Raw genomic sequence first — 26034 nt, forward strand, 5'->3', positions numbered from 1 at the left:
TAATACCTAATAAATAGACAGCTTTTGCTAGACTTTTCTTCATTCTGTTTTATACTTCCCTAGTACAGGTAAGGACATGTACCCAGGGCAAAGAGCACCCTTTCTGTACAAAATCTAATTTTGCAGCATTCTCCCAGGTGATGTTGTTTCCTCATGAAACATCTATCACTGTGGGGAGGGGGAAGTGTTGCCAGAACAGTTTTCCATGTTATTGCCTTCTCTGGATCCTTTTCAATAATTTATCATGTGACTGATTAAAAACAAGTTGTTGCTATTAAATGTATTATCATACAGTACAAAGAGGGTGTACCTGCGCTAGCGAGAAGGCCGTACTGGGCAACTTAAAACAGGATGGAAGAAAAATCAATGCATATTTTCAACCTGACCTCTCTGTTAGAGCTTAACTCCCATTATTATCCACATTTAAACTGCAGTGGCATTTTCATGACTACTGTTGCAGCCAGTTATCTAAGCGCACCTTAGTAGCCTACGTAACCTTACCTAAGTAGCCTAGCCAGCTAGGTTGCGTGGGATGGGATTCTGCCAAGCCTCCTGTGGCAAGAGTGGTTATACTGATGGTGAACGTCTACCTGGGAGAGGAATCTTCAGGAGCCTCCTGGGATCTCAGTGAGCTCAATGGCCAAAAGCTTGGAAAATTACTTTTCTGTTTGAGCTTTGGCTCCTCATCACATGTGGGCCTGCAGCGGCATTGGCGCAGAGGGGGCTGGAAGGGCAGATAAAATCCCCCCGCTGCCTCGTTTGGGCTGTGCAAAGACCAGCAGCAGCGTGATGCTGTGCTGGGCTGTGAGTGGCATGAGTCCCCTCTCACGGAGAAGGCCATCTACCTACTACACAATCTGTTTTCCTCTCAGACCGATCCAAACGTGACGAGAGGTTGGCTTGGTAGTTTCAGCTCCCACCTTGGGCATTTCGAACCTCCGCTGGGACGACACCCGCCGTGAATGACGGTCAGCTGCCGCAGGGTTGCGGAGGGGATGGCGGGGCAGGGCTGTGAGGGGCAGAAAACCGTTTAACGGCCGTCTCGCTCTTCAACGGCGGGGCTGGGGTGGACCCGCGCTGGGCGCTGATTGGCTGCCGCCCCCCCGCCCCGGGGCCAGCTGGCCGCGGCAGTGCTGCCGCCTTGAAGTTTGCCGCCGGGCGGAGCTGGTCGCGCTGCCGCCGCCCCGCCTCGTCCCGTCCCGTCCCCCGCGGGCTGCTCCCGGCTCTGCGCGTCCCTGCCTCTGCTTCTTCGCCCTCTTCCCCACGCCGGGTCTGGTCCGGCGCCGGCTGCCTCGCCCAGTGCCCCGGCAGAGCGCCGGAGGGGCGGCGGTCCGGCGATGGCGGGGCGCGGGCGGCGGCGCTGAGGGTGCTGAGGAGGCAGTGGGGAGGACGGCGTCATGCGGTCCCTGAACATCACCCCGGAGCAGTTCGCGAAGCTCCTGCGGGACAACAACGTGACGCGGGAGCAGTTCATCGCCCTCTACGGGCTGCAGCCGCTGGTGTACATCCCGGAGCTGCCGGGGCGCACCAAGGTGGCCTTCGTCCTCATCTGCGTGCTCATCTTCGCCCTGGCGCTCTTCGGCAACTGCCTGGTGCTCTACGTGGTGACCCGCAGCAAAGCCATGAGGACCGTCACCAACATCTTCATCTGCTCCCTGGCGCTCAGCGACCTCCTCATCGCGTTCTTCTGCATCCCCTTCACCATGCTACAGAATATCTCCTCCAACTGGCTCGGCGGTGGGTGCCGGGGCCGGGGCGGACAGCCCCGGGCTGTTACGGGCGCGACGGCCGCTGGAGGGAGGTGTGGCGGGGGGGGTGCGGACGATGAGGCGCAGCGGTGGGGCAGTGCTTGTGGCCAGCGCCGCCGCTGAGACCCCTCTCCCTCCCGCCCCCTGTGAGGAACCCTTCTCCTTCCCGCCTTCTGTGAGAGACCCCGAGGGGTGTGGGGTGTTCCCGCGGTGAGCCCCGGGCAGCCTCGGCCGTTGGGGCCGGTCCTCCGCTGAGCATGAGAGGCGCGGCCGCCCCGCTGTGAGGGGGCTGCTGCCCTCCCTGAGGGCAGCGTTATTCCCGCGCACCCCTGCGGAGCTCTTCGTGCTCGCAGAGGGCTTAAGCTCTTCGGTGAAAACTTGGAATGTCTGCTCTCCCTGGAGCCGCTGGCCGCGTTCAGCGGTTCGTAGTCTTTTATCGCAGGACTGTGGCGCTATCTCCAGGTGTGTAGTTCGGGAGCCTCAGCCTGCCGTCGGCTGTTTTTCCGCAGAGTTAAATAATGGCTAAACCACTCCCTCAGGTCGTGTTAAAGCCAGCATGCTTTCATGCTTGTATTTGTTAAAGTTGTAGTATGTGCGTGAGAAACTATATGTTGTGCGGTACAGATGAGGTAGTCTTTGCGGTACTTTCTCTTTTTCTCTCTCTAAGTAATGAAATCTATCTGGCAAGTGAAATATCAGTCTTTATTCAGCTTAAGTTCCTCTGACAGCAATCGACTTGGAGTCAGACCTCCTTAACCTTTTGGAAGGAAAAAGAATGCGTCCTTGGAGAAATAGGGGAGTGAGAGAACATGCAGAATTTATGTTGAAATGATGCATTGTTTTCAAGATATGCTTATATATTGGGAATTATGTTGTATTCCCGTTGATGTGAAGGACCTTTGGGCAAGGCCTCCCTGATGCGTAGAAAGAATTATTCTTTTTTTCTTTTTTATGCATCCCAGTTCTAAAGTAGTAAAGTAACAAAAAGACAAAGGTGAAATAACACTGCAAATGGTATTTATCTTCCTTTTTCTTGGTCTTAAAACAGTGTTTGACAATCATAAGTGGAAAAATAAAAGGGATGGTTTTACAGCAAGTAGCAGACAACATCTTGTACAATCACAAATTGAAATATTTTCAGAATATTTCAATATGAACAGAAAGAATGTTCATAAAGTGACACAGTTATGTTTCAATTTCCAAGGCTTCCTGTGCTTCTGTTCTTGGGAAACAGTGAAGGTTACCTTCAGAACACGAAGATTTAATTCTAGTACATCCCACGGACTAGAATGCAGGGTGGGAACTGACAGGTCAGAGGAGACTTGCAAAGCATTTGGATACCTAACCCAATGTGAATTGGGCTTTACTTTTGTCTGAAAACCAGGAACTTTGTGGGAGAAGCGATGAATATAAATCTCCAGGGGCTACTGATAGTAAGGACAACTGTTTTATTTTCTTATGAGCTGTCTTTGGGGGAGGTAACCACTGTTTTAAGACAGTACAGATGCTGAACCCCAAAACTAATAAGGATGTGTAAATAAAAATAATGGAATAAATTGGTAGCTATACTGCTGTGCCTTCCTTTTGACTATTGTAGTTCCAGTTCTCCCTGCTCAAAGAAGAATACAGCAGAAAGTTACTCGTGGCATCAAGAGATCTCACATAAAAGGGTGAGGACTGAATTGAGTAGCTTTCCCTAAAGATAAGAGGTGTGATCCTTCTCACTCGTAAGGAAGACCCTGGTCTGTCAGCTTGACTATACGTCTGAGCAGAATTGACTAAAAGTTGGGTGGGATGAAGCCTCCACCTGAGGTGAATTACATCAGATATGGCCCAGGCATGTGGAACAGTATGGGGAAAGTATGTAAGTTTCCATTTACCTTCTGTTACTGAGGATGCTTGACAAAAACCTAGTAGTAGTGAGTATAAAAGGTTGCAACAAATACCTTCAGATATTCAGTAGCTGGATACTTTAAAGTATACCGTTCTGTGGGTTTTACTGTACTTTTTGTCTACCCTCTTTGCTGTGCTAGAGCATCTTCAGTACAAGGGGATCCATAGATCCCATTGACTTTGATAGCAGCCTTTATGGTCCTGGTAAGATAATTAGCTTTAACACAGTATTGGGAGGACATAATATGTAACATAATTGATGGGTGTTATCCCTCACTGTTGGGGGTGTGTGTGTGTATGTGTGAAGTAAAATTCAGGAAAACAAATTAGATGTAAACTGATGGTATCCTAAGGGTATCTGATTCCTGAGGCTTACACTGTGAAGCATGAATGGTGATTACAGTTATACTGCAAATCAGAGCCTGCCAGTCTGGGAGGAGTCTTTTCCTTGCTAGCTTTACTGGTTTAATTTTCCTTTTGCCTTTCATTTTGTAGTCTGAGAAAGCTTATTCTCATCCACCTTAATGCAACATCTCTGAGTAGTGCAAGCTCTAAGTCTGTTAAGAAAAAGGTGATTTGACTATGTAATATATCCCTGCTGGAAGAAGTGGTGCATCCTGAGACACTTGATGCTAGAAATATCTTTGGGTTTCTTTATATCTTGATTTAGCTGCATTTGCATCACTAAAACAAGCATCTGTACTTGCTGATGTAAACTGAGACATGAGTATGTTTTGTACTTGTCTTTTGATTCTTGATTTCCATGCTTGTCCGTGTGTGTTTGTGTTTCTTTCCCTTCTTTTCTCCTTCAGAAACCCACAGCAGAATGGGAGAGGTGAGGGGAAAACTGCAAGCACTCTAGGCTGTAGAGGCAGAACATACAAACGTAAGAACAGCCACAGTTTCAGAGTAGCTGTTATCTTTTAAGACATTATGGAATGCTATCAGAAAGAACTACCATTTTGGTCCTTCTGAAGTGAAGGGTGAAACCCTTTCACCCCAAAGGGTTCCAGGTGTGCATAGTTTACAACAGGACTCCAAGGAGAATGTTGATAGCTGGTGATGTAAAGTAATTCAAATCATGGATGGTAAAGTGGCTCCTCTAATAGAAAGTGTTTGTCAGAATTCTTTAGAAACTGAAGATTTCTCATGTTCACTGCATTATACTTATCAGAACTTAATTAATTTCTGACAGAGATGAGGAACTAAAGCACTGGCATGACTTTTTCCACAGTATATTAATTAATACATCTTAACTTCACTTACAATTTAGCAACTGCAGTTTCAAGAAACTGAATGCATGCCTCACTTTGCCTGATGATTATGCAGCATTAACACAGACCTGCTAGCTCTACATACACAGCAACTGGAAGCAGCACCATATTGACCGAAAATGGGGGAATCGGTCTCACTTTTCATTGTCTGAACTCTTAAGAATCTGTGTAGCTGTGTGAGACTAGTAGTGACAGTATATGATTTAATTTCTGAATTTATACTTTGCAACTAAAATGGCTGTAATTTCTAAGGGAACTTTCAATAACAATCCTGCAAACTAATCTCTCTCTAATGTGAAAGATACTGTGGAAGAAAATGAAAATTGTGGCTTTGGCATAAATGATCGCTGGGATTGTATTTATTGGTAAGAGGAAGATAAAATGGGAAGCTGAATAAGGGGTAAATTGATGCATACAGCAAAGGTAGTCTTGGCGCAAACTGAAGCAGTTGAGGATTTGGTCTCATGATCATAGGTAGGAGGCAGCAGTAGCAGTCTCATCATTCTGGTGGCAGCACTGTTAAAGATAAATTTGGGCTTTTGTCTCTGGGCCAAATATTACAAGAGTCACTTTATTTTCTGATGCTGCTTAGTTAGCGGAGTAACAGCAATATCTTTACAGAACTGCCTGGAGCAACTGGAGAATTACTTTTAATGTTGTGTAATGTAATAGCCCTGGCAAAAGATAAGGGCAAAACATCAGGTGACGGTAGACCTAGCACTATGCTACATCTTTCCTGTGAATTTCACATCTTATCAGTTAGAATATGTATTCTCAAGACAGGTATCAGAGGGTGACTTTTCCTGCCACTTAGAGAGTAGGGAGTCATCTAGGGCACTACTTGAGCACACAGCAGCATTTGAGATGCCCTCACGTATCTTGTCTGGCCTCCAGCTGCTACTCTGTACATTTCTGTCATATCTGCCATATCCTTGACATGGCAGTTTCCTCTTCTCTAAAGGCTTGGTTGAAAACCAAGCCGCATCTTATACGCAGCTGAGTATTTAGGGTGCTTTCTGTTCTTTACCAAATATCTTGTATCAAGCAGTGTGTTACCTTACTTACAACTTTCCTGTGTGAGAATGCATAAACATTCCTTACTATGGGATTAAAATTAAATCTTAGTAATGAAAATCACTGGGCCTTTTGTGTCTGATATTCTTGGTCACCTCTGTAAAATTTCATTTCTGTTCTTCAGTGAGACATTAGAAACTTCTTCACTCTGACTTGCTTCTGGAATGTTCTTTGATACTGAAGAGTTTCCAAATGCTCTCGAACTCTGCTGACGTGCTGTTAGGGCTAATACTAGACAGTAAAGCTGGATGTGAGAGATCAAGTTATTTGAATCTCCAGTTTTAAAACCTTTTTTTAAAACTTTCTAATTTAAGTTATCTAGACTTGCTGTAAATCAGGTCAGGGAAACAAGAGCACTCTTCATTTGCCTCCTGCAGTATGAGAAGTTACATCTCAGGACTGATCCGCTTCTGTAAGAGCGGGGTGATTTCTGTAGTTCTATCTGTAATGGTGAAGTCTTGCCTTATCCTTCATTCTCCGTGCCCTGCTATTGTGTGTTTTGGGGTATTTGCTTATGAGTAGGGGCAGGAATAAAATTCTTTATGAAGATGTTTGAGAAAGGGTTATACAGTGAATGCCTCAGTAAAGGAAACAATAGGCTTAGGGTTTTTTATATATATAATATATTGGCAGGGTGTTTTGCTTAAAAGCAGAAAAACAATGCTGACAAAAGGAAACTTATTCTATTCACATGTTCGGTATAGGGAATTTCTTACTGCAAGCTGTGCATGTCATTAATTACTGTAAATATTAAAGACAATGCCTGATGCGAAATATTTGCTGTTGCATTAATTGGACAAAGAAATAAAGCAAGCTTTAGGATGTGGATAGATTGGTTAGTGTTTCATGTGAGGTGGTGGTTATGTCCTTGGTAAAAATACCTGGCAATCTCTGCCTTGCATCAAGTGAACAGGACTGTGTTTTCCATGTCCTCTTTTGTTCCCTGCTAGTGAGTCCCTTTTCTCTCTTCAGAGGAGATCTGGATCTTTAACCTCTATCCCTGCCAAAAATACCCACCTGTACTACTTGTTTGTGCCATGATTGCAGACAGTAGTTTGCTGCAGTAGTTTTCTGTTCTGTTAGCAGTGTTGTGCTGCACAGCTATCCTGCATCTTTGCATGTTTGTATTTGTTTTTACTCGCCGATTGCTGCATTTTGAAATAAGCTGCTGATCCAAGTTTGTCTGAAGACCGTGGTGTCCATTTCAGTGGCTTTGTAAACCCACGGGCAGAGAAGGTGCATGTGAGCCTTGGAAGGAAGGAGAGTAGACAGTGTGGAACACCTTGGTCAGCTAGCCCAAGGTGTGCAGTCCACACTTTCAAATTGCAGGATAGAGGGAATGGTGTGGACTCCATCTTGCATCAGTAAATAAAGCATAGGCTATTCAAGGTGCATGGGCTCATGCCAATACCATTTTATCTATCTCAGCTGCTGTAGTTGACCATAAACACATCTAAACTACCACAGGCCTACTATCAAGTGCTACACTCATGCCTTTTTCCAGGTAGAGGTATGCATCGTTTTCTTTATCCTCTATAGGTAACATGTGAGAGACTTGTGTGTCACAGATGGTAAACTAAGGATGCAAAATGCCTGTATACCCAAGAATCGATATAAAACAATGCATTGCCCAAGTATGAAAGACGCTTAAGGATACTATCTGTATGATGATGACTGACTTGTTTTCTGCCCCGAAGTTACAAAATATAAACATGCTTACTTTGCTTGCATCAAGTGTGCTGGAGAGAACTGGTTCACAAGCTGTGATAGAGATTTTAGTGCAAGGGCTTGGTCAACAACATTTTAACAGAGGAAGGAGCAATTTAACTTTTATCAGAGAATGGTTTTAGGATTTTGCCTTTTTTTTTTTTTACCCTAATAAACCAAAACCCAATCTTTTAAATGGGTGATGAAATGGCTAAACCATAGTTACAGGCACAACATCTGATAATGAAGGCATGAAGCATTGTTTAAGGGGAATATAATTTGTATTTGCAGCCTTCTGAATGTGTTATCATTGGGGAAAACTAATAATTGCTTGAATAATCTATGCACTTTTCAGCAGTGCATAAGGAATACTTTTGGGAACCTCTTAGCTTCTTGAAAAAGAGAAGCAATTAGTTATTTGCATTCCCAGTATTCCTTTGCAACTGATTTTCTTTCCCAATTGGAAATGGTCAGTATTAAATGCTGCAGTGCTGTCTTCACTAACAATCTATTGGAAGTGTTTGCTGAAAGCCTTACCTTATAGAAAGTTAAATATTTTGATACATATTTGAAATATTAGATAAAGTATTATTATTACTATTTAAAATATTCAAAAATTTCACACATTTCTGTACTGGGGGATGTAAATGGAAAATGAGCAGGCAAAAAAGGAGATACTTTTTCAGTAAGTCTTTCCAAGAAAAAAATAATTTTAAACAGCCTTTAGAAAGTCTTTGAAAAATATGAATCAGATTCTTTCTGATTTAGGCATATTAGATACCTAATACTACTTCATAGACTGCAAAAGAACTGAAGCAAAATTCTGTTCAGTGTAGGCACAGCCAAAAAAAACCCCAAGTGAACCATAGTCTGAGAAATAGACTGAAGTTTTCCCAGTGCCTAGTTTTAGCACAAGAAGGCTTCAGTGCTGGGATCATATCAGAATGCTTAATGTACTGGAGCTGTGTTTATCTCTGCATTTGGAGGCATTACACAGGTGTCTTGTATTTTGTGCCGTATAGTATAAAAATGTCCCAGGTGTCTCAGGGCTGTGTGTTTTGCATTAGGAAGCAGAAAGTAGCACCCTTTTCCCCAAGCTCCATCTGTCTAGATTTTGGTTCATTTAATGTTCATTAATGACCTTAGGTAGCTGGTGTCCACACTAATTTTGCAGTCAGGCTCAAGAATTTAAACTTTAGTTTAAGTGAGGATCTAGCCAGACTTTTCATATGCATCAAACTAAACATTGTTTTCAAGAGCAAGTAAGTGATTACATTAATCCTGGATTTTTATGATTATGTCCCGATGATGATTTAGAGGCAAGGGGAATGCCTTTTGTTCTGAAAGTGGCTGGTTAACTTGAGGACGGGATGCACATAAGCAGGCAATAGAAGAGGAATTTCTGTTTTGAAGTTGCTCTCACTTTTTAATTCTGTATATTGTATTTACCAGGTGATCTGTCGTCGTGAAACCTGAGAGGAAATCTAATTTGGGTCAATTAACAGTAATACACAGGGAAGGAGAGTAGTCCATGTAGACTACTTTATCTTCTGAGAGTGGGTGACTAGGACCTGGAGTGCAAGGATGTGAAGTTGCTGTCGGGTGGGCTTGAGCTGCCAAGTCCTGCTGGAACTGTATATTTTGCCTGCTTTTTTTCCCTGCTTTTATTGCACTTCTCTTCGTTGAAAGAAGAGGCAAATAATGATTTTGGTTTGTTTTCAATGATTTAAAGGCTGTAGGTGTTGTAATAATCCAATGTAAGTATACAATTCACATAATGTTGATGCTGCTATAGAAATTCATTGTAGAGCCCTACCCTATCCCCATAGGAACTTAGACAATGTGCCTTTGTCTAATAAGCAGGATGCGGCTGTTGAAAGCAGAAGTTTAACTGATGTATTACTAGCCTAGTTAGTAAACCATGAAGAACTGCTTAGATCTGCCAAGAAGGTAGGAAACTAGGGGAAAGGTAATTCCGGCAGGGGGAGATTGCGACCACCAACTCACGGACCATCTACCCCAATTATACCACCGACTCAAATGATGAAGTTGAGGGAGAACAGCTAAGCATGCGTATTAATTTACATGCTGGGCAAAGAGATTCTAACCAATCATTTAACAGACTAATACAGCATATGTATTAGGAAGTTGAATATGTTAATACTTTGTGTATAAATAACTGTTAATTTGAAAGCTTGGTGTGCTGTTTTGAGACAGGCACCCATATCTGTGCAAATATGCAATAAAATGCCTCTGTTCTGCATGTGTATTGGTGTTTTGCACAGCGGGTAAAAGAACCCCGATTTTTGGGACAACATAGGTGTTTAAAATAAAGAATTAGTAATAACAGAACAAGATGGTCAGTGTGGAAAAGAAGTGAATGATCGAGCTTCTCTTAAATTCTGTCACTTGACACTGAAGGTGGCTTTAGTAATTAATGATTTAAATCAGCAGGTAAGAAACATTGGTTTATATAAATTTTTGTTGTTTGGAATCTGCACTTCATAGCTATTTTGCTAGAAAGGGGTTGCATCTTTCCAGTTAATCATTAAAATGTGAGGTGTCTGTTTAATTAGAGATAATTCTTTTACAAGGTAGGGGACTACTTTTTGATAAGTTAAGAGGATATTTTAAATGTATTAAGTTTTTTCCCTTAGGGAACGTAATTAATCACTATTTTCTAATGTAATTTATTATATGGTTGTCATTTACTCATTATTGCGAAGTTGTTGGATGGAAGCTGCAGTGAAACTGAAGTGCCAGAGGACAGCATTGTTTTCAGCAGTTACCTGTACGCAGTGAATGTAGTAATTGATGTATCAGTCAGATTTATTTGAAGCAAGTAGGTCTCATCCTTTCTTACCTCTTTTTTTCTTCATAGGTTTGAAGAAGAGTGCATACTTCCCTGCTTCTTAATTCTGTTTCTCACCTTTGAAGGACAAATATTTCTAATTGCTTTCTTCCATCTCACAGGCTACTTGCCTCTTGTATCTAATTTGCTTATTACAATTTGGGGTGCTGTTTTCTTGACAGCTGCTGTAGGTTTATGTTGATGACTGGTCTGTCTCAGGACAACTTTTAAACATTGTTTCTAAAAATCTGTCTTAAACACTTTTTGCTTTTTCAGCATTATTTCAGTGTGCATAGAGCCAGGAAACACTTCACATTCCTTTCCTTCCTCCTTTAAAATGAAGTGACTTCTTTCTTCGGCAAATGCTTCCTTTATCCAAATGCTGATTAGTTTAATGACTTCAAAAACACTGTAAGGACTGAGATTTAAATAATCTTCACTGAAACTCACTTATGTGGGCTTTTGTTCTTTACTTTTGCATGTTGCTCTTTCACTAATTGTCCTCTTTAGATAGGATTGGAAATTATGTTTTGAACAATATGTTGTTTAAAAAGAAATAAATAACAAAATAAAGCCATTCGATGCCTTTATCATAAAGATAAAAACCAAATCCCTTCTTATTTTCAGATTGGTTGGGAGATAGGGAACTTCATTGTATTCTTAATCCAATGTTGATTTATTATAGGTGAAGTGCATCATGACAAGGACATAGTACCCAATACAAATAACTAAAATATCTAGCAACCATGTTAGTGAATGGGAAGAAGACTTGAATAATACAAGCTGTGAAACCATATTCTCTTCCAACCGTGGTCTAAACAGCTACATTTTTATCAGCTTCACTAGAAAAAAGGTGTAAACTTGTATCCTTTAGAATCTTCTGTTACTCTGTGATAAGTCTGAGCACAAACATGTGAAAACTAGCTTGACATGTTTTTAATTTATCAGTGTTTCACACTGATAAAGCTGTTTTTTGCCTGTCCCAGTCTTATTTTAATTTCATTGTCTAAACTATGATGTAGTATCATAATTTATTTGTTTGTTTGGGGTTTTTTTCCCGCAACTTAACATGTCTTGCTTATAGTAAAAATTGGCTTTTTTTCCCCTCAGTTTTTCCAGAAGGGACTTTCAACTAACATGCAGTCGAGAATGGGGTTGCATCAGTTTCTTATTGCTGCAGGTGAAGCTTTCTTTACACAAATGGGTTAAATGCTAAGTGAAATGTGCATGCATTGTTGGATCAGGGACTAGACCTCAGTACCTGTTTCCCTAATAATGAGTATGCAAGTTTGCAGGTATTGTGTTGGGGTTTTTTTTGTTTTTTGTTTGTTTGTTTTTGGTTTTGTTTTTTTTTTCCTGGCTGTGAAAATCCGTAATTATTCTTGTGAGACAGTCCATTTCAGAAGGAGGTCCTGAAGGTGGGGTCCTAATGGTAAGGCTTTCTCCTTGAGGTTGCAGAGCCAGGATTCCAGGCCCCCTTTTCGACACTTCCCTTGTTCAGTGATTACAGCATTCAATCAATGCATCATCTGTGTTTTGGGAAGGCTTTGACCTAGTAAAACCTACCTTGCCTGTTAAATCGAGTCTCACAAGCAAGGTTGTGTTTAGTGTCCAGAATACTGTGTCCAGTTTCAGACCCTCAGTACAAGAAAGATATTGATAAACTGGTATGAGTTCAGCAGAGGGACACCCAGACGTCAGGGGTGGGAGCAGCTGCCCTGTATGAGTGGAAAAGCTGAGGGAATGGAGCTTGTTTAGCTTGGAGAAGGGACAGTTTTGGGGCAACCTAGCAGCATTTTGCAGTGCGTACAAGGAGGTTATTGAGAAGATGGACCCAGGCTCTTCACAGCAGTGCATGGCAGGAGGATGAGAGGCAAAAGGCTTCGACTGAAACAAGAAGGTCAGACATGATATAAGGAAAATCTTTTTGCATGTGGAGGACAGTCAAGCAGAGGAAGAGGCTGACCCAGGGACGGCTGTGCTGTCTTTGGCCTTGGAGACTTTCAAGATCCAAATCCTCTGGCCTGCATCTGGCTTGATTGCTGATCCTGCTGCGAGCCACGAGGTCAGATTAGAGACCTCCTGAGTTTGTTTCCAACCAGCATTATTCCATGGTTCTCCAGTTCTCTTCTGTGCTTGTCAAGACTGACTGAGAAACCTCTGCAAGGCCATGCTGGGAACCTGTAGCATGGAAGTATCTATCTGAAGGAAAAGGGCAATAGAATCAACACTTTGGACATTAGGCAGCTAAAGCCCAAAGGATAAGATGACAGTTGAACTTCCCTTCCACAAAGGGCTTCTGAAATCCTTTCAGTAATCTAATTCCAACTCAACAACAACAAGCTTTCTGTTAGGAAAGAATGTGATTTAGGGCTTGTGGACTTAGAGACGGCATTTTGAAAATATCTACTGAAGAGTTAATCTCTATGTAGTTGTTCTGTTTCAGAATATCCCTGGAATAACCAGTGTGGTCACTTGGAGCTTTTTAGTATTCTGAAATAATAGTTTCAGGTAGTCTTTTTCCTTCATTCTTCCAGCTGCCCCAGCCCAACTGCCACCATTCTGAAATAGTTATCTTATTTAACAATAAATGATTCTCATTTTCCATGTGTACAAAAGCTGATAGTGTCTGTAGTTTGAAAACATGGGCTATATAATTTATAGTATTAAAAGACTTGGAGAAAGTCTTCAGTAATTATCTAAGCAGTTTGGAATGGTTGGTATATATTTATAAATAAAATAATGAAAGTTTTGAAAACTAAGAACAGGCTTTATGTGGAAAACATTCCCTATTCTGTCAAGTACAATGACCCCTGGTATCTCAGGGTTGAATCCCATTCGAACACACTAAGGATGGCGGAGCTGGATCTCAAATCTGTTGACGTCAGATTTCCATTGAAGTTGATGACTCTTCATTTGGCCGTGACATTGTTCTAAACACTGTATTCCTTTCTTTTTTCCCCCCAAACATACCTGTTTCAAACACTCACGCAAATGAGAGTTGATTTCCTTGCTAAACAGTCACTTAACCTTGGTGAAGTTTTGCCTTTGAAACACCAGAGTGCCTCATGATTTCAGAAGATAGGAAGCATTTGTATAGTGAGTGACAATTCAGGGCAAGCACAGGAGCCCTAAAGTGAAATGGTAATGTAAATACAAGTTAATAGAGACGCTGGGCTTGGTGGCATGAGAAGCTTCAGGGAGGCTGAAATACAGTTCTGGTTTTACTATCGATATATAGAGGCTTTTTGAGTAGCTTTTAGCTACTGTCTTTTTGAAAATTTCATGTTATTTCTTGGTGATAAGAACACATGTAGCTGTTTTGCTTTGGCCACAAAGGTTCAGTCCACCAAGGAACCAAAATGTGTGCCATGTGACTCAGAGCAGGTGTTTCTGTTTCAGCCAAATGTGTCTAATGAAAAACATCCTGTTTCACATATCTGGAAGTGCTACTGTCACTCCTCATTCAGCTCAGTAGGATCAATCTGTAGACATTATGTAGATTCTTCTTTTTATGACCTCTTTAATAGTTACTTATATCTAGCTTAGGTGATGACTTACTGTGCATTTGTCTTTGAAGAGATGAAATAAGGAGTTTCTGCAGCCTTTTCTCCTGGGGGTTCAGCTAAAGGCATAGTGGTAGTCTGTGGTCTTTGACAGTGTGGTTATTGGGAAGAAAATGAGAGATAGCAGCAAAAGGCAATGAAAATCTGGGAGTTTGGGAGTTACTACCTGAAACTCTGGTATTTTGTTTGCTCTTTGAGTAGTTGGGCACAAGCTGGAAATTCCACCAGACTCATATAACATCAGTGAAAGTCGCTGTATCATTTTGTTACTTAAGTAGAGTAATAAAGTGATACTTCTTTGCTTCCTAAGAATATCCTGGAATGCTGGGACTTCAGTGAAGGAGTAGTGCATTATGGGAAAACCCCTATAATGGAGTATAGTCCAAGTGGAGTTAACTTTAACTTTTTTGAAACTATAAGAAACAGCACATGGTGAAAGTTTGTTTGTTTGTTTTTTTTCCCCCACAGCTCCAGCACTCAAAGTTGAACTTGTTTCTTTAGTGAAACAGGAACTTAAACATTTCTTTCCTGTACAAATTTTGCTTTTCTGTTCATGTTATTTGTATCAGGAGTCACTTCTACCTTACTCAGTGAAGAAAAAACTTGAAACTGATAGTGGAAAATCTCCTTTTGATTCAAAGGAGTAGGGTTTGGATTTGGCTGAAGATCATTTTATCTCTGCTTTACTCACGGCAGTAAGCCAGAGATTGTGTGCCATAGCCTCTTCTTTGGTTGTATTCACCATTTGCCATGTGCAAAGAAAGTATGATTTGAGCTTGCTGTTTGTCATCTTGCTACAGAAGTTTCAACACACTGGTTGAAGAACTATAAATTTGACTGAGTGGGTCTGGTGCTTATATGTGTAGCACATACTGTACTGAGTGTAGTGAGAAACTGATGAGATGCCGAGTTAAGATATTGGCCGTGTTTCATGAGGGGTTTACTTTGTGCTTACTGAAGCCAGGGAAGAAGTGGGGGGAATTTTATTGTATAAATGGCAGTTGATGCCAGATGTCAAGATGTCTTGCTCCTTCTGACACCCTGGCAAAATACATACTAGATGAGAAACAGACATGCAGCCCAGTGCATCTTCTTCCGTGCAATTCCTACTGACCATGCTAAGATTTCATTGAAGTAGCTTGAAACTGGGCTGCATGTTATATTTTTATTCTGTTTTAAGCCAGATCTGCGTGCACACTCACTGTGTTTCAGGTGTTGAATATGTACTTGAAAGGTACTTGACTTCCGTCCTTTGCCCCTTGCCTTCCCCTTCCCTTTTTTGAGCCACAGACAAAGTGATTTTTTGGGGCAGCTGGAATTGATAAGACCAGTAGCACACCAGTTCCTTCTTGTAAGCCACAGTGGCTTTTAGCCTGGCCTAACAGACAGAAGTTTCCTTGTTCCCTTCATGGAGGGCAGGATTAAGTTTTGATAGTTTCCTGTTTGTTTTCTTTCTGTTTTCCATACCTTTATTGCTTAAGGTGTCTGTAGCATCTGAAAGGTTGACTTACAATTGGATCAGATATTCCTTTGGCTATTTTGAGTTTATGGATTATATCTGGGTAAAGTATAATTAACTATCAAGTAAGGGAAATAACCGCAGCTGTTGCTGAAATGAATAGCTGTTATTGAACTGTAAGAATGTGAGGGAACTGTGAGAATGCGGGCATACAAAATTATCTCAGGGTCAGAAATATGGTCAGAAAATGAGTAAATGAGAATTAGCTTGGGAAAGGCGTTAACATAAGATTTTTGAGAAAAAGTAATTCATACCACAGTTTCTAAGATGGTTGGGACTTGAGGATGAGTAGTGGCGGATGACTAATATGTTAAGAATTGAATATGCACTTTTGGGAAGCTATAGCAGCAATGAAATCTGAAGATCTGTGCTAGTTGTGCATAAATAGGGTGGGAACCTATACAACTGTGAAAATGCAGGCAGGAAATTGCATTTAATTTGGACAGTTTCTAACATAATGTGTTAATCAGAAAAGAGGGAGACTTGGAGAATGGAAAGGTGATGAAGGGGTTGAATTTCTCCTCTTATCTTACACCTCTTAGAGGACTCCTATATATATATATATATCACTTGGCAGAATGATGCATTAAGTGCCAAAGTATACAAATAGAGTGGTATTTAAATGAGCAGAAGGAATGTATTTGCAACAGCAGAAAAGGTAAACTTTTAAACAGGTAACATTAAGACCTTCATAAAACTGCAGAGTAATATGCCAAGATAAAAAGATAATAAATATCCCTGTAACTTGGCACGTTTGAAAACAGATGATGCAAGACTTGATCAAAAGTGAAACAGGAATAAGTCTCAGACTGATACAGAGCAAGCAAATATGTCCTTAGAAGTCTTGGTTTTGCAGATGTAGTGCGTACGATGGAAGAATGACTATTGAAAGCTGCATTTGACGAATGGCTTAAATAGGCAACTTATCAGTTTAGCTGTTAAAATAAATCTAAGAATATCGGTCTGTTCTTTTTGCACAGTAGCACTTTAGTAATGAAGTCTAGTATTAATAGCTTTTTCATGAACTGCAACAGTTGCATACCTTACTTTCTGACTATTGCAGGTGCCTTCGCTTGCAAGATGGTACCATTTGTTCAATCCACTGCTATTGTAACTGAGATTCTTACAATGACCTGCATTGCTGTGGAAAGACACCAGGGAATTGTGCATCCACTAAAAATGAAATGGCAGTACACCAATAAAAGAGCTTTCACGATGCTTGGTAAGATTTTAGGCATCTCCAGTAATCGTGTGTATAGAGGAAACATCTTCAATGTAGCTGGTGTAGACGGCATGACAGAACAGAAGGAACTGATATGAGCAGTGATTCAGAGGTAGTGTTAATGATAAGTCTGGTAGCATTTACAAAACAGCTCAAGGATAGTCCCTATATATATAGTAATTACTAGCCAAAACCCTGACAATAAGCTTAGAATCTGAAGTCAAAGATTTGCTTAACCAAGACTCTGATAAACCTTTGGCAGCCTTTTCTTTCTTTTTTAAGAAAGGTTCAAAATGTACAAGCACTGCTAAAGCAATGTCACAGCTGTAAATAGTCCTTCCATTGTAACACAAAGAGAACATACATAATGCTGCTCATGCAAGTTAAGTTGCCTTTACACTTGAATACCAATAAATGAAGATAGTTTGAGAGAAAGAAAACTGATAACATAAGAGCACGCTGTTGTTGATGTGAACGTTGACTGATGTATGCCTCATATAGAAAACTTTGTTCTTTATTTAAATTGTCTACTTTGCCTGACTTTTTAAAGATGAAGCTGTTAAACTGTTCATACCAAAACTTAAGCTGCTTGTTGTACAAAGTATTAAAAAATATATTTGTTTACAGGCATAGTCTGGTTGCTGGCAGTTATTGTTGGGTCACCTATGTGGCATGTGCAACGGCTTGAGGTATGTTATGTGAAATGGGAATTTACATTTTAAACTCAGTCCTCGCTGGATGTTTTTGTACCTGTAGCAATGGAATTAAATAAACTCCCAAGAAATGAGAGTGGGATAAAAGCAGTGGAGCTTTTGTTCTCTGTGCCAGCATGAGAAAGGCTAAGGGTTAGAACTTGCATGCGCTGGAAGAAGGACTACCAGCAGGGACTAGTCATGTCTACCCTCCCTAATTATGTCAAAGAGCAGTAATTACATCTATGGCTTCCACTGTGGTTTCCTTTTGGTTTATAGGTGCACTGGCACACAGCAGTGTAGGGCTTAGATTACTGTTTCAGGATGACATAGTGTTCCCCGAGATTTGGAAGAAATGTACCTAGTTTAAAATGTAATTAGCTGCCCACTGTAGTTTAAGGAGTTACTGTTCACTTCTGGGGGGGGGGGGGGAAGGCTTCTCAGAATCTGCTGCTTGTGAGTCTGAATGTTAACAAATCTTTTTTTTTTTAAGTGACTAATATGCGAGGTTTCTATACATCCATCTTTACTTGCAAAATGTGTAGCCGAGGTCTCCTTTTAAAATCCTCATTTAAAAAAAAAAAAAGTTTTGAGGAGGAGTGCAAATCAGAGCACCTCCTGACCTCTCTTTGTCAACTTGGATCAACCCAACGCTTGATGTGGAAAAGTGCTGGGAAGAATTTTGTCACTTGGAAAAGTCTCTCTTGAATTTTGGTTGTTGTATTAAGAGCAAGGAATATTTGAATGTGCTTGGTTTTTACACTTGGGGTAAACATTGTAGTGACTCATCTCCTTTATACTTGTTACAGGTTAAATATGACTTTCTATATGAAAAAGCATATGTTTGTTGCTTGGAAGAATGGGCCAGTCCGATTTATCAGAAGATATATACGACCTTTATTCTTGTTATACTCTTCCTTCTTCCACTGATGTTGATGCTTTTTTTGTACACTAAAATTGGCTATGAACTCTGGATTAAGAAACGAGTGGGAGATGCTTCAGTTCTTCAAACCATTCATGGGAGTGAAATGTCTAAAATATCAAGGTTTGTAAAGTAAAAGACAGTTGGAACTTTGACTTCTAGAAAGCTTTTTTTTTTCCTTGACAGTTCTTCAAAACCAGTGGGGGGGGGAGGGCAGATCTCTTTCCTTATCTGTTGGGAAGTCTACAAGTATAGACCAGATTTTTAAAGCCAGCTAGTTATTTAACACTTGGATACCCAATTTAAGGCAACTTAGATTGTTTTCTTCCAAGTATAGTGTAGCCACACCTTGGAAGTCAAACCCTTTCAATAAATCTCATATTATACATTGTGAAATGCTTGTTTTTGAAAGATGTAGGCCATGAGTTAGAAGATGACTTGGGGAAAATGCTGCTACGTTGTTTCCATATGTTCTGTGGAAAGTTCTTTATATAATTCTGAGACTGTGAACACTGCTTTATGATCTTATTGTAAGTTAAATTGGCATATGGGAAAAAATCAGAATTAATTTAAAAACTACTTTGGTACAGCTTAGCTTGGTATAGCTTCGGAAGAGTTTTGAGTGTTCTCAGTTGTGTTTGTGTGAGACTATCCAGATGGTAATGCTCTATCTGAAAAGTTATAAAAATCAATAATTATCAGCTTTGCTATTTAGCACTAAATATGGGCTATCCTTAATATTGCCTCATGTTTTTTCCTTTCATTTGGCAAATTGATCTGTTGCCTGATATGCTAGAAACCTCTAACAGTTCAGCTCATTGAGGAGAGTATCACCTTAAGTATTGACTGTAAGGAGAATACTGACAAGCGGCTTAAAGATAAATGATTCCTTAGATATTTGTCTAACAAAGCGCCTAAGGAAGCGGACCCTTGTAAGTCAAAACTGAAAGAGGGTGCAATCTCACAGGAGTTAAGGTGACATGTAAGCCTCAGGCTGCTACTCAGTTTATTTTCACACAGTGGGGAGAAGATCCTGTAATTGCTACCAGTGAAGTGCTGCTTCCTTAGCTCAAGTGAGACATCCATCTTGGGATCTATAAATGTAGTTATATGAATTATATATCAGTTTGGGGATGATGATAAATTCATGTGTTCCTTGAGTTTGTGAGATATTACAGCGGCGGCAGGGAGCGTATTTCTTGCTTTTATTCCAGCACTTCACCTACCAGCAAACGTTGAATGCTGCTGGTGTAGTTTCACTTACTCTCTGTCAAGTTCTCTTTGTAATCAGGTCCTGCAGGTATGGTCAGTGCTCCCAGATCTAGGAAGGGACTCTTGCTTTTTTTTGAGCTGGAATGGAAATTCATGTGTTCCCCCTGCCCCGTCTCTTACTATTGGAATTGCATCTGCTTGCATAGAGTGAAAATGCCTTGCAAGATATGCTAATGTCATTGCTTGCTGCAGCTGCAAAGTGCATTGCTTTCCCAAAAGAGAGAAATAAAAGATGTTAATTGATGTGCTACATTTATATGATCCTGCATTTTTTCTTTCAAAGGGAATTGTGTACTTCTGAGCATTATTCCAGGGTTCTATTTGTATCTGCAACCATCAGAACACATTTATAGATCTAGCTTGAAGAGACACATCTAACTACCAGTCAATTCTTAGTGATTCAGTATGGAATGTCTTGATGCAATTTCAGGAAGAAGAAGCGAGCAATTGTTATGATGGTGACAGTGGTGTTTCTCTTTGCAGTCTGTTGGGCCCCTTTCCATGTGATTCACATGATGATAGAATACAGTGAGTATCTGCCATGTGTTATACAATAAAGGCTTAGGGTTTTGTGTGGGTTTTTTTTTTTTATAATGGGACTACAGGTTGTGAAAAGCTAGTGCTGCTGCAACATTCAGCTATAGAATATCTTCTGCTAGCAACAGTTAATGTTGTGCTTATAAATCCTGGATCACTGTCTTGTAAGAGATATGTAGCCAACAACAGATGAATTACATTGAAGTCTACAAGTGATAAACAGATCTGCAGTGCTCACAGAAAATGAGTACGTTTCAAAAAACCTCTTATCAGATGTAGTGTTTGGGAGATACCTTATATCTGAGATACCAGTGTGTCAGCCAGATCTCTTCTTCCCTGCTGGGGGGGGGAAGATAATCTTTGTGTCTTGCTGTAAACCCTCCTGAACTTTGTTGCAGAGTGGGTGGGAAGGAACCTAAACTCTCTCCCAGCTCTTTTAGAATGTAAGCTCTTTAGAAGGGAGATTGTAATTGCTTCTCGATTTGAACAGCACATAATCCGGTCCTGAAAAGGAGGTTTGTTAGGCCTTACAAGACTCAAGAAAGAGCAAGGGTTGACTATTAGGATGGTGAGCATATCTCTGTAGATTCTTTCTTTCTGTGTCTGCCATGCTACCCTCATTTGCTGAAAAGTCAAAAGTACCTGGCTGGAAGGTAAAAGTTATTTCCAAGTATAAAACCTCTTGAACAAGTAACTTTTTAAATTCAAATTTAATGTTAATTTAATGTGTGATGACTTCTATTTGCATCCACTGAAGTTGTCATACTGCTTTGATTTAAACTGCTATGAAATATTTATCCCTTCACTTGCCCTGGTTTTGATGAGGTAGATGTATTGGAAATACAAATATTGGACATCATAGTGATAGTACCCAATGAATCCAGTTGAACTTTTTCAGTGTTCTGGACTGGATACTAGCTTGGAAATGCCCTCAGTGCTTGCTATCTTTCCTTTTTGCTATTTGCCCTGTTCTCTGGGGTCCTGCACTGTTCATCTCCCATCTCCTGCATTGGTACTGGGATAGCACGTGGGACTACGCAGCAGGCTATGCGTAGGAACAAGAGGAAGTTTTCAGTAGTTGTACTCTACTTGCCAAAGGCAGCAGCTGTTTCTTTGTCTTCTATCACAAATAAGGTTGTAGCAGATAAGTCAATAATCCTGCAGCCAGCCAGCTGAACCAAATGATGTTTATGCCTGGGCAGAATCAGAAATGCAGAAGCTGTAACTATTAAAGTTACCTGGGTTGTCCCATGTTAAGGTTGCCCATGACACTCCATGAACTCTTTGCTCTCTTTTCATTGCTAATTTCAGGAATTATTTCAGGTGCTACCAGGTCTTTATTTTACTTGCCATGTAATCTTTTGCAGTGCTTATCCAAAGTTTGGTTGCCGAGTATTTGAATTCAAGGAATTCAGTCCTCTGTGATCTCAGAGATTAAAGAGAGATGTGACCAAGAAGATGCATTTTTACCTCCATGAGCTGATTTGTGTTAGCAGAGGGAAAGAAGCCGCATGTGGTTAGTGAGAAGACAGGGGCTGGTGTTAAAGTACTTTACACATTTGATATGGACATGAAACGCAGAGCCAGAAGAACAACTTGAATAAACAAGGCCTATACTTGGCAGACTGGAAGCTTTCTGTCGCTTGGCCATTGGGCAAGTTTTTTGGCTCATAAATTGCCTCCTTTGAATGACTCTGTCCTTATTTACATATACACAAAGCAGGGCTATGTGGTAGATCTTGGTCTTTCCTTGCTGATGAAACCCTGTTGCTAATATTAAGAACCTCCAGCAAGGTCTTTTGTTGATTTTAAACAAAAGCCTTTAATGTCAGACTGGAGATAAATAGGCTAAGTAGTAGGCATTTATGCCATTCTGTGCTTACAGCATATTTCCTTTTTCCTTTCCAGGTAATTTTGAAAAGGAGTATGATGATGTGACAGTGAAAATGATCTTTGCAATTGTCCAGATTACAGGATTCTTCAATTCTATTTGCAACCCTATTGTGTATGCTTTCATGAATGAAAACTTCAAGAAAAATTTTTTGTCTGCCATCTGCTTCTGCATTGTCAAAGAAAATGCATCACCAACCAGGCAACTTGGGAACTCGGGCATTAGTATGAGGCAGCAAAAGGCAAGTGTTTCTCAAAGAGATCCCATTGACTCAGAAGAAGCCAGGAGGGAGGCATTCAGCGATGGCAACATTGAAGTAAAGTTCTGCGACCAGCCAGCTTCAAAAAGGAATTTGAAAAGGCACCTAGCCTTATTCAGCTCTGAGCTTACTGTGCATTCTGCATTAGGAAATGGCCAGTAGCACCACAAAGGTTTTGAGAATGGAGAAAGCATTCTCTTTATATGATAACTTTGAATAAGCCATTTACAAGAGTTTTCTACTCTGCATGCTGAAATGAGGGGAAAAATATTTTGTGGATTATTATAATGTTGAGATAATGGTTGAGAAAATGTAATATATTTTATAAGGAAGAGGAGTAAAACTTTGGAAAACAATATTACTGTATCCAGGAGAAAACAAACATTTTTCTTCCTAAGCTAATTTAGGGCTTGTTTGCCCTCTGCTTTAGGTAAACCAAACAACTATTGCTTGATCTGTTTATTCTGTGTCTGGACACTGGCACACTGCTGGACCATACACAGCTGAATGCCAGAAGACAGGAACTATGGAGAGAGTGCACACTTTTTTTGGACAACTTGAAAATCTGACATGGGTCTAACATTGTAAGACCTGCTCTCTGCAGCTCTGAGGACAGAGGGGCTTCAGATCTGAGTTCAGGAAAAATGCAGGTTGAGATGCCATTCTATTTTGGAAAAAAAGTATATGAAAGAGCCAGCCAGAATTTGGCTCTGAAGAGATTAAGATTTAAACGTTGCATGCATGTTCAGATTTTGTTAACAGGAAGCATATTGGAAATTAACAATGCATGCATAATTAATGTGCTGTTTTTACAGGTTAATTCTTGAGTCCAAATTTAAATGCCAGTGTACTGCCCTGTAAACTGCATTGTTCTGCTGAAAAATGTAGAAGTTGAAAAAGTGCTGTACAAGAGTGTGCAGATGCTGGAGATGTGGTCTCTAAGAGCAAACACTGAGTTTAAATTAGTCATGCTTGGATACATGACTTACAGGTTGAAAGTGTGGCGTTGCCATTTTCTGGAGGGATATAAGGGCCGGATCCGAACCTGTTGGGACTCTACAGAAGACTTTCAATTGAATATCATGACCAGACATGAATATCTTTTGACCAGACACTTCTCTGAAGACATGCAAAAATTTTTCTGTCTCTCCGTCATCTTCAAAGTGGATTAATTACTGTCTAAGAACAGGACCAATGCTCGGTTATTTTTAGGCTTCACAGTAAATTACGGTGTTGAAATCCATATAAATTCTAAACACTTTTGCTCTCAGTGGGTCAAACTGAAAAATTGTAAACGGATGCTTACAAGTGTGGGACTGGGGGAAAAGTGTGATCTACAATGGTACGCTGTGATCTGATCCCATAAATGAGGCTTTGAAATATGTAATTTGCAACTCCGGTAGAGGTTAGGTTGGATCCTTTAATAGCCTGTGACATGTTCTTTTCTGTCATCCCTTGCTTCACCTAAGGGACCTTGGTGCTCCCTTGGCAGTAAACTTTAAGATTCTTTTACATTGCTACTTTACATTTAATTGTAAATGAAAACTTAGTCTAAATTATCCTTGTATAAATTGGAAGTAATCTGATCTTTCTATAATGTTTACAAATTTCCATTGGATAAGGCATTCTGATGCTGGTTTGTGACATACCCTTTATTTACATATATATTATTTATATCGTATATGATATACTCCCATGCAATGACAAGGGAAGATTCCTCACAGCCAGGAATTAAGAGCACTCCTATTTACATAAGCATATGTACTAGATAAATTAAGAATTTTGGAGAGCTGTGTCTGGGTAAAACAACATGAGCAAGGTCAGGTTCTGCTTTAGGCAGTCATGCAGACGTGGCCCTGTGCATTACCTTTGAATAATGCTGTAAGCAACAGCAACAATTTTTGCCTGAAAGTACAACTGTGACTTCCTTTGAAGACCATTTCTGTCTTAGCTTGTCTTTCATCTTTGTAGACAGGGGTCTTCTACTGAAAGTTTTCTGCCCTGGAGAATAGGGGCTAATGGTGGTTTATTATCATAGTTTTTCTCAGTTGGTGTCAAGTTTATCTGGCTGATGATGAGAACTATGTGTGCTGACAGATTCTGTAACAGAAAAACAATTTATTTTAAGCTTTTTATTTATTTGCACTGCTAATTTCAGTGACAGACTTTAACAAGTATTTAACAAAAACTTGCGAGTATTTTATGTTTTTGTTTCGTCTTAACCTGTTTCTTCTATTGTCTCAATGTTATGTCAATGCGTAACTTGTAGAATTATATTAATTTTTTCATTAAAATTCATTTTTTGCATTGCTGGTGCTGTTTTGCACTGGGAGCATCTGCTATAAACTTCATTTTTTGAGTCTCTCTTTGTTTAAATATTCATATGTGCTTATATGTGCTTTTGTAGTGATTAAATTCCAGTTCTGTTACAGGTGCCAGCTGTTACTGTAATCCTGAGAGATGTGATTTAAAGGACTTTACAGAATAAGGTGAGAGAGAGTAAAAAAATTTACAGTCTCTTGGTAGGAGAGAAGCGGTAAATGTTTCAGCACAGATATATGTGGCTATGGTTAGATTAAATATAAACCAAACTACTAAAGACAGTTCTCGTAGTGTCCTTATTAGTAACTGTATTATTTGTGCATTTTTGACACAATAGTTTTCTCAGAGCCAGATAATCTTGTGAGAAGTCCTAGCTGCAGGGAATAGAAAACCCTTTATTGGCTTAAGCATAACCAAGATTTTGCCCATGTTTGGTTTTTTTTTTTTAATATGTCAGAGCTTCAGCTTTGATCTAACTAACAAAACAAATTGTTCTACTGAATCAGGTCAATTGTCAGTCCAGGCTAGTAAGCCTGTCTCTTGCAATGGCTCATATCATGTGTTTCTGAGTGTGTGGCTGTAACGGAGTACTTCAAACCAGTGAAAGCTAGCACTGCTGTGGAAAGAACAGCCCTGCTGTCCTCCCAGCTTGCCTGCTTATTCCCATCTTATAGTAACAGAATGGCGTGGTGAATCTGATCAGAAAAATTTCTGGCTAATGATTTTACTGGAGAACAGAAAAGATAACCATGCTCATGTCCCTAAACTGAGAATATTTATCAAAACTGTTGTGTCCTTTGAGGAAAAGTGCTTCTTCAAAAAGGTTTCTTTCTGATATCTTAGTTACAGATCACTTATTATTTCTTTGACTTTGATCAAATTAAAGAGAAACTTATTTTATTCTCAGCTGTAAGGGGCTAAGCCTTAAAGTTACGATGAGATGATGCCAGGAACTGGCATGTGGATGAAGACAGGAGCCTGAAGAGACACATTCAGCTGAACAGAGACTCTGGAAATTCAAATGGACCAGGAAAAAGTGTCAGTTGTGTGGTCTTGCTCAACTGCAATCAGAGAGTATAAACAAGGAAAACAGTGAGTAGAAGGGAGTGAACCCTCTCAGTTAACTCTCTGTAACAGTGCATCTGCTACAGAATTCCCGTTCTTCAGGAGGGGGGGGGGGGGAAAAAGGATAAATATCAAGTGAGGTTTCTTCCTGGCAGAATTCTTTTATTGTTTTGGGGGGGATTAGTTTCAGAGGACATCAGATGGATTAATTTGTGGGTAT

General features: G+C 40.4%; 2 protein-coding genes across 9 annotated transcripts in view; both read left to right on the top strand.

Annotated features, from left to right (window-relative positions):
* Window positions 1-1206: 1206 nt before the first annotated feature.
* Window positions 1207-24644, top strand: QRFPR (pyroglutamylated RFamide peptide receptor). 3 transcript variants are annotated; one of them, XR_012042758.1, is made up of 7 exons: window positions 1207-1737; window positions 16696-16854; window positions 17482-17543; window positions 18356-18591; window positions 20171-20268; window positions 21645-21793; window positions 22186-22283. XR_012042758.1 is itself a non-coding variant. In XM_072863078.1 (6 exons), exons 1-6 carry the CDS (start codon window positions 1398-1400, stop codon window positions 22587-22589), a joined length of 1299 nt encoding a protein of 432 aa, XP_072719179.1. In that variant the 5' UTR covers window positions 1207-1397; the 3' UTR covers window positions 22590-24644. The 3 variants fall into 3 exon arrangements, 2 of the variants coding, with proteins under 2 accessions (XP_072719179.1, XP_072719180.1); XM_072863078.1 differs by lacking the exon at window positions 21645-21793 and having other exon boundaries at window positions 22186-24644; XM_072863079.1 differs by lacking the exon at window positions 21645-21793 and having other exon boundaries at window positions 20224-20268; window positions 22186-22324.
* A 148-nt stretch (window positions 24645-24792) lies between these two features.
* The window catches only part of TNIP3 (TNFAIP3 interacting protein 3), a 106036-nt gene continuing 104794 nt past the window's right edge, over window positions 24793-26034 (top strand). For all 6 annotated transcript variants that reach the window (XR_012042509.1, XM_072861621.1, XM_072861615.1 and 3 more), the window contains exons 1-2: window positions 24793-24916; window positions 25657-25841. The gene's annotated coding sequence lies outside the window, so the exon portion shown is untranslated. The remainder of the gene's footprint in view (window positions 24917-25656; window positions 25842-26034) is intronic.

This window comes from Ciconia boyciana, chromosome 5 (assembly GCF_034638445.1).
Source record: "Ciconia boyciana chromosome 5, ASM3463844v1, whole genome shotgun sequence".
In the NCBI taxonomy this organism is placed as follows: domain Eukaryota; kingdom Metazoa; phylum Chordata; class Aves; order Ciconiiformes; family Ciconiidae; genus Ciconia; species Ciconia boyciana.

What these genes read in the sequence shown, in the direction of transcription:
- QRFPR (XM_072863078.1), top strand. Translation starts at nt 1,398, where the DNA reads ATGCGGTCCCTGAACATCACCCCGGAGCAGTTCGCGAAGCTCCTGCGG. An exon ending in GAAATGTCTAAAATATCAAG is followed by an intron (nt 18,592 to 20,170) that starts GTTTGTAAAGTA and finishes ATGCAATTTCAG; the next exon opens with GAAGAAGAAGCGAGCAATTG. An exon ending in TCACATGATGATAGAATACA is followed by an intron (nt 20,269 to 22,185) that starts GTGAGTATCTGC and finishes TTTCCTTTCCAG; the next exon opens with GTAATTTTGAAAAGGAGTAT.